General features: G+C 38.3%; 2 protein-coding genes across 5 annotated transcripts in view; both read right to left on the minus strand.

Moving 5' to 3' along the window:
- Positions 1 to 719, minus strand: part of LOC119575125 (glutamate receptor-like) — an 11,887-nt gene extending 11,168 nt beyond the window's left edge. For all 4 annotated transcript variants that reach the window (XM_037922555.1, XM_037922554.1, XM_037922557.1 and 1 more), the window contains exon 1: positions 106 to 719. In XM_037922555.1, coding sequence (XP_037778483.1) covers positions 106 to 150 — 45 coding nt within the window. In that variant the 5' untranslated portion in view covers positions 151 to 719. The remainder of the gene's footprint in view (positions 1 to 105) is intronic.
- A 106-nt stretch (positions 720 to 825) lies between these two features.
- LOC119575124 (N-acetylated-alpha-linked acidic dipeptidase 2-like) overlaps positions 826 to 7,500 on the minus strand; it is an 11,443-nt gene continuing 4,768 nt past the window's right edge. The window contains 14 exon segments of the mRNA XM_037922553.1: positions 826 to 2,180; positions 2,289 to 2,381; positions 2,570 to 2,651; positions 2,891 to 2,996; positions 3,125 to 3,265; positions 3,723 to 3,813; positions 4,079 to 4,179; positions 4,577 to 4,644; positions 5,024 to 5,170; positions 5,796 to 5,918; positions 6,159 to 6,334; positions 6,472 to 6,562; positions 6,697 to 6,880; positions 7,116 to 7,238. Of these exon segments, the coding sequence (XP_037778481.1) occupies positions 1,982 to 2,180; positions 2,289 to 2,381; positions 2,570 to 2,651; positions 2,891 to 2,996; positions 3,125 to 3,265; positions 3,723 to 3,813; positions 4,079 to 4,179; positions 4,577 to 4,644; positions 5,024 to 5,170; positions 5,796 to 5,918; positions 6,159 to 6,334; positions 6,472 to 6,562; positions 6,697 to 6,880; positions 7,116 to 7,238 (1,725 nt within the window). The 3' untranslated portion in view covers positions 826 to 1,981.

The raw sequence follows: 7,500 nt of genomic DNA on the forward strand, positions 1-7,500 counted from the left end.
TCTAGGCTATGTTTATTTTTTTCATCCTCTTTTATTTTTTTCTATTTTTTACACAAACCTTACACAAATATACATATACACATACAATTACAATTTCACACTTACATCCGCGATGCAAAATTTGAGGCAATTTGAAGCATTGTGAGACATGCTTCAGTTGAATCAGCGACGACAAAGAACACGAAGAATTCCTGATGTTCAAGTGCTCTTCTCTGACAATTGTCGTGAAACTTGGTACTGGATTCCTTTAAATTACTGTTATATTTTCCCACGCAAGCGGTGGGGACCACAGAAATTGATTATTTTTTTTTTCATTCTGAGAAAAAAAAAACTTTCGGAAATGGTTTTGTTAAAGTTTACTTTTTGTGTTCTGATTATATGGTTTACTCATTAAAACAAACATTGTATTTCAATGAGACAGAGAAATGCAACATTTCCTTAATATCAGTAACAATGTTGCGTATAACTGCTTCATCATATTATGTCAATTTACGAGGTCATTATGTATATTCACGAGACTCTTACCCAAAAGGACAGTTATTCCTAAATGGCGTGAGACGTGGATGGACTTTCGACCTTATCTTCCCCTCACTTCGCCCTCGACCTTATCAGAGGGGAAGGGAGTGGCGAGAGGGAGACAAGAAAGGTCGGCGGAAGGGTTGTGGCTCTTTTATTACCTGAAGGTCACTTGAAAATGATGATGGTGACCTCGGTGGTGATGAGAATGAGAATGATTATAAAAAAGGATAACAAGAACATTACCAATGGTGATAATAATGTTAATAATGAAAATAATCAAATGTAGTGTGAATGATAACATCGGTGGTGATTTAACAAAATTTTATTAGAGAAACACAGTGATTGATAACAAGAAAATCGGGCTATGTCGACATTTGAGACAATGCATATGGAATAAAATTAATGTACAAACCGATCACATTCGGTAGAGAACATTTCGATGAGATCTAGAGTGCTTTTCAACAGTTATAATGATGGACTAACAACGAACGTAAAAAATTACAGCGGCACAGTTGTTAATGACAGATATACAGCGAGTTTCCCGTGAGACACTGCACACAATAACTGTCAAGTACAAGTTTGTCAACCCAGTAGCCGAGAGCCAAGTCCCTCAGCTCCTGGCCCAGTGACACCTTGCAATAATTTTCTCCAAATACCCACTCATTACTACCCTCTGATTGAGTCGATTATCCAGTAATAAATCAAAGGAAGTAATTCAATGCACTAATTTAGTGAATTTCTAGATCACAACAATATGAATTAAATGGAAACACAGATATATATCCTTAGGGCCGATTAATTATGAAATTCTTGAGAGAGCCAGTTATCATTACCTTACGCTGATTTCAGACTATCTAAGGAGCATGTTCCGGCAGCGAAGACAAATCATTCAGCCAATCATCACCACCAAGTACATCTTCTCGACAGCAATGTGATTTTAGTGAGATTTAGCTACTGAGTGCTAAATAATCAAATATATAATTAAAAATATCAAGGATGCTACTAGTTTTTAATAAAGAATTCGGTACTCCCTTCACTGCTCTGTTTCACCGTATAAAATATTCTCTCTCCCTACCTAAAAAGCGCCTCCAAAGTTTTATAGCTGTGAAAAGTGATTTGTAGCTAAATGTCTTTAAGCTTTAGCCAATTTAAATGCATAAAGCAAAGCATTGGTTGTATATATGTTGCTTTTTCACTTTTTGATAATTCAGCTTTATTCAGCGATGGATTGTTTGTAGCTTTCAATCATTTGTTTACTATTTCAGTTGGATATTAAAACAGCCGATGTATTAGGTTCGGCGTATATTTTATGCAGAATAACAGTACTTCGTGCAAATTCTAACCAGTCTTTTACCATAATTTTATAGTTTGCTGTTTTCTTCAGCTTTCTTCTCTCTCCTGGGATATCTTATAACCTAAACGGTCCTATGTTATTTCTTCCTTAACCGCATTGAAGACCACTCTACCATAGGTCATCTGAGAGGACCTTAGATGCCGTATTGATGAAGTGGGTGATGATGGCCAAGTTCTGCATGAACTGGGTCCATCGCGCCTCCTGCTGGATAGGATCCAGGTCTTGGATCCCGTCCAGAGGGTCCGTCAAGCCGGAAAAGGCGGTTCCCGAGTAACTGTTACTGGTGCTGGGCGCCAAGATCACGTGACTGTAAATATAGGCAAAGATAAGGGACAGTTCACTTTGAATCCATCATTTTAGATTTTAATTAGGTAAGGTGGTATTTTGATCCTACAGAGTGTATCTAATTCCTCACTTGTACGCTGGTCGGCCCGGAAGACCTCGAGGGTCGATGAATGACCGCTCCACCATCATCAGCTGGTCGTTGACACGGCGCACCGCCAGAACGCTGAAGGAGAGAGTACCACACTTGTAGTATCAGAGTTGATAGACAAGTAGAACTTGCTTAATTACGAAATATATTACACGTTAATGAAAATGGTTTGGGGGGAATCTCTTTACCTTGAAAACCTTTACCTTGAAAAACAAATATTTTTGAATGAATATGCTTAAGAAAATATAAAACTCTGTACTTACTCCGCGGTATCCAGAAGGTCTAAATCATCTAGGAATTTCTGAGTTGCTTGTGAAAAACCGGTGACTGAGGCCTCGAAATACTCTTTAAAACAATAAAATTTTTGGTTATAAACGAGAGAGAATAAAGCAAGCAAAACCCCGTACTCTTCACTGACGAAGAAAAAAATCACGATTTATGACTTTCTGCTGAAAATTTTACTTTAAACTATAAAAATAGCTATAACACTAATTACAACGTCATTATAACAATAATAAGTACCTAATTCCTAAGAACTTTGTATTTAGAAAGGATAGAAAAAAACGAAATAAAGAAATGCTCACCCATGGTAATATTCCTAGAGGAGATGAGTTCACCATACTCCTGTAGCAGCTCCTGTTGTCCCTTCGTCAGGAAGTTACTATACTCAATCACGCTAAAAGGAATCAACTAAATTTACGGGAAAAGAGAAGGTTGAAATTAATAATAAAAAAACAAAAACGGAAAATATATTTTTTAAATCCCAAGAAAACTATTCATCTAACAAAATATACAATTAATAATTTTTATTATATTACCTGTGCATCAGCGATGTCTACGGCCAGAATCGCCCACAACTTGGCAAGGGCTGCGTGGAAATTGAACCCGACGTCATACAACTCGTCCACTAAAGCGAAGGTCTCGTACAGCGTATGATACAAGGGTTCAGCGTACATTTCCTGAAACGTTAACGCGAGGGGGCTGAGGGAGGAACGGGAAATGAGGCTCATTGGAGTGAGGGTACCAAAATAATGGAACACATTAGCTCAGTGTCTTTTGGATCAATTAGTTTTTCAATATCATACACACAAATACATTCTCATTAACACACACACTCACACACACACACACACACACACACACACACACACACACACACACACACACACACACACACACACACACACACACACACACACACACACACATACACACATATATATGTATGTATATATATATATATATATATATATATATATATATATATATATATATATATATATATATATATACATATATATATTAATAATCTTTTGTTTTGAATATGTAAGATTATTTTAAAATCACTGCATCTTCATTACCACTGTACTCTGCACAGCCTGTGTTTACTGTAATAAAGCAAAGTCAAATTCTCACAGGCTCGTGAGTGTAGCGGATGTCAAGCGCAGGAACTCCAAGGTTATGCAAGAAGGACTTGTAGTCACTCCCCGAACCGATGTTCCTCACTCTGCGAGCAATGGCAAGGGTAAGAAGACACTGAATAAGGGAAATGGAAGGGTAATTTGCCTTCGTGCTGTGTGGCAAACGCTCAACTTTGGCTTCTCTAAGGACTGATAGGTTTTGATTGATGACTATGGGTAATACATAGCTTGCTGACTCACTTTTACAAATCTTACCCAGATCAGAGAAGTATCAGTTAACAATAATTGATAGGTAATTGCTGTCATTATCCTCACTATTCTCACTACCACCTCTCGTTCCACCTTCCTCACCTAGGGCGTCCAGGGTGGTCGTCGTCGGGCTGTCGCGCTACCCAAGTGTCGTAGACGGTCGTCCGCCCGGCCTGCACCTCGGACGGGTCGGGGTTGGGCACCTGCGGCAGAGGGGGAAGTGAGCAAGTTCCTGGTGTTTTTTTTTCATCACATTAAGATAGATTTTGCATGTTTTTTTATCATTTCATTTAGTGCTTTTCTCATATTTATCTCATATTTCCAACCTTATTATCATGACTGTTAATATTATTATTGTTGCTTTTTATAATTATTACTACTATTAATATCATTGTCATTATTATTGTCATTATCATTACTATCATCATTATTATCATCATTATCATTAACATTATTATCATTATCATTAACATTATTATCACAATCATTAACATTATTATTATCATTATCATTATTATAAACATCATTATCATCGTTATCTCCATCACTATCATGAACACAGGCGACATCGTAGACAGCTTCAAGGCTCCCGTTTCTTACCTTTGCCGCCGCCTCGAACACGGAGTCGTACAACAAAGGAACGCTTATCGTACGTAAAGTGTAGTTCCCTTTGAGAGGAGAAAATGAAAAAAATATATATTTATAAGTATTTTTTAAATAACAGAAGATAAAGCCTGAAATATGTGGTTTAATACGGATTATCAGGGGATATACCGAGATATTCTTTATGCTTAGTTTCCCATTGCGCTGGAATTTATTTCAAATGTGTTTTGATAATAATAATAATACACAGAATAATCAAGGATTTATTTATAATAATTGAGGTAGATCACACGATGAAGAAGTCTTATATTCTACCATCGTTATTTACCAAATAAATCAATTAATTAATCACCCTCAACATAAGAAAAAAAATCGTCAACAACCACCAGTATAATGTTATTACTATAAAACAAACCTTATGTAGTAAGAAAAATGACTAATTACCTTCAATGGCCATATCAACATTGAGGTAAGCCACTGCCCTGTCCATCAGCTGTTTCCCGAACTGCTCCGACCACTCTTGGGACCCGACGAGGCCGTATTCTTCGGAGCCCCACGAGCAAAACACCAGAGACCGACGGGGTTTCCAGCCTGCGAGAAAAAATCCTTTCTTCATTGTTCCTTGGTGCTCTGGTCTTTGGAGTTCGCTGATCGTTGGAATTCTACATTAGTAAAGACGAAACACGGAAGTCCCTTCCACTTTCTCTCTCTCTCTCTCTCTCTCTCTCTCTCTCTCTCTCTCTCTCTCTCTCTCTCTCTCTCTCTCTCTCTCTCTCTCTCTCTCTCTCTCTCTCTCCCTCTCTCATTTATACACACACACACACACACACACACACACACACACACACACACACACACACACACACACACACACATATATATATATATATATATATATATATATATATATATATATATATATATGTATGTATATATATATATATATATATATATATATATATATATATATATATATATATATAATCACAGTAAATATGTCACACACATGTGTGTGTGCGCGTGCATGCGTGTTTGCATGCATGCATGTATGTATATATATATATATGTATGTATGTATGTATGTATATATGTATGTATATGTTTATGTATGTATAAGTATGTATGTATCTATGTATAAGCGTATGCATGCTTGCTTGCATATAAAATGGAGTGAAAATATATGCATAATTTTTTCACCAAGCAGTTTAGCACTAACCTGTCTCGTTCTTCAGGCTGGCCAGCACACGCGTCACCTCCAGCAAGGCAGCCGTGCCCGACGAAGGGTCTATCCCGCCAAATACCCAGGCATCACGGTGGTTTCCGATTATCACGTATCTGTCTGTGGCAACGAGCATTTATAGTTAACGAAGCTTATTTATCTCATGTTATCCGCTTGTTGCAGTGGTAATGAACATCGATATTTATATCACTGTTTAGCGTATTTTCCAGTTTCTCGTTCCATTATTATTTCATACTGATTATTATTATCATAATAATCATCATAACTATCCTAATTATAAATATTTCCAATGATTTCAAATCCATAGCCCAAGAACGCTATCCCTGTTAGCCTCAGTACCTGGTTCCTCGCTCCCCCTGATGGCAGCCACGACGTTGTAAGTGGTTGTGCGGACGTTGTGTGTATGCACTTCGAGGTGGACTTCCCAGCCCGCCTCTTGGAAACCTGGTCCTAGACGGTACGTGATATTCAGACCGCCTTGCCATTCCTCTGGCGCCTCCGGTCCATTCATGCGACTGCAGTCACGGAGGATATCAGAAGTCAGAACACAAAGTGAAACAAAATTATTACTCTGCTCATTAGAATGCAGATCTTTACATAACTGACAGTCATTATTTTTTTTTAGATGTTCACGAGTTATGAAAAGACTTACCCGAGGATTTCTCTGGCGTCGTCGTAGCTAATTGGCTGGATGGGAATTTTGGGAAGGCTGGCTTCTTCTTCGGGTAACCTGAAGGCGCTCTCTTGGAGATGAAAATTAGTGAAAAAAATTCATCGGCATTTTCATCGATATTGCCTATTTCTTATATTCACTGAGACTGATACATTGCTTTAGTTAATGTTCTTAATAGCCTTGCTGCCGATACGCGAGACTTACCAACAGAGGGATAAAAAGGCGTGAGAGGATCGCCGTCCATCAGGTACACAGTTCCGGCCGGCACAGCGGAGCCAGGCATGTACACGGTGTCCGCGTACACAGCGTCTTCACCAAGGGGGGCGTACTGCTGGGGGTCGCTGTATAGCAAGACCCCGGCGGCCCCCTGGCTCTCCGCCGTCGATGCCTGTTAGCAAAGATATGATCAAATCCGACGTGATATCGATTCAAAATATGTAAGGGAATTTTATTTGTGTTTATAATACTTTTTATACTTTTATAACCCAGATTTATTTTTCTCTCTCTCTCTCTCTCTCTCTCTCTCTCTCTCTCTCTCTCTCTCTCTCTCTCTCTCTCTCTCTCTCTCTCTCTCTCTCATCTTCACTCCCATCGTCGCATAAAACAAAGCTAAAATCACTCACGATGTTGCCCCTGAAGACCTCACCATAGCGAGCCAAGACTATCTTTCCTTTGACATTGATACCAAGTTCCTCCAATTTTTTGAAGTCTTGGTCACGACCGAAATATGCATACACCACATCTCCCTGCAGAGTGAAATATGCATGATCATACATAGTCAGTTAGTTATCCTAAATAACAATAACTCTGATAGGACCGATGGTTAAATTTTCAACTTGAATCTTTAGGCGTGGTATTATGTGTTGGTACGCAAGTAGTTTGAAAGGCATACCTTCCTTGGAAAAAAGTATAGTGAAATCCATAAAACGAGTGCACCAATATATAAGTGAAGTCATTAAGAATGCAAAATACCAAAATATTGACGTACATTATATGCGAAGTACTAAT

This window comes from Penaeus monodon, chromosome 7 (assembly GCF_015228065.2).
Source record: "Penaeus monodon isolate SGIC_2016 chromosome 7, NSTDA_Pmon_1, whole genome shotgun sequence".
NCBI lineage: Eukaryota > Metazoa > Arthropoda > Malacostraca > Decapoda > Penaeidae > Penaeus > Penaeus monodon.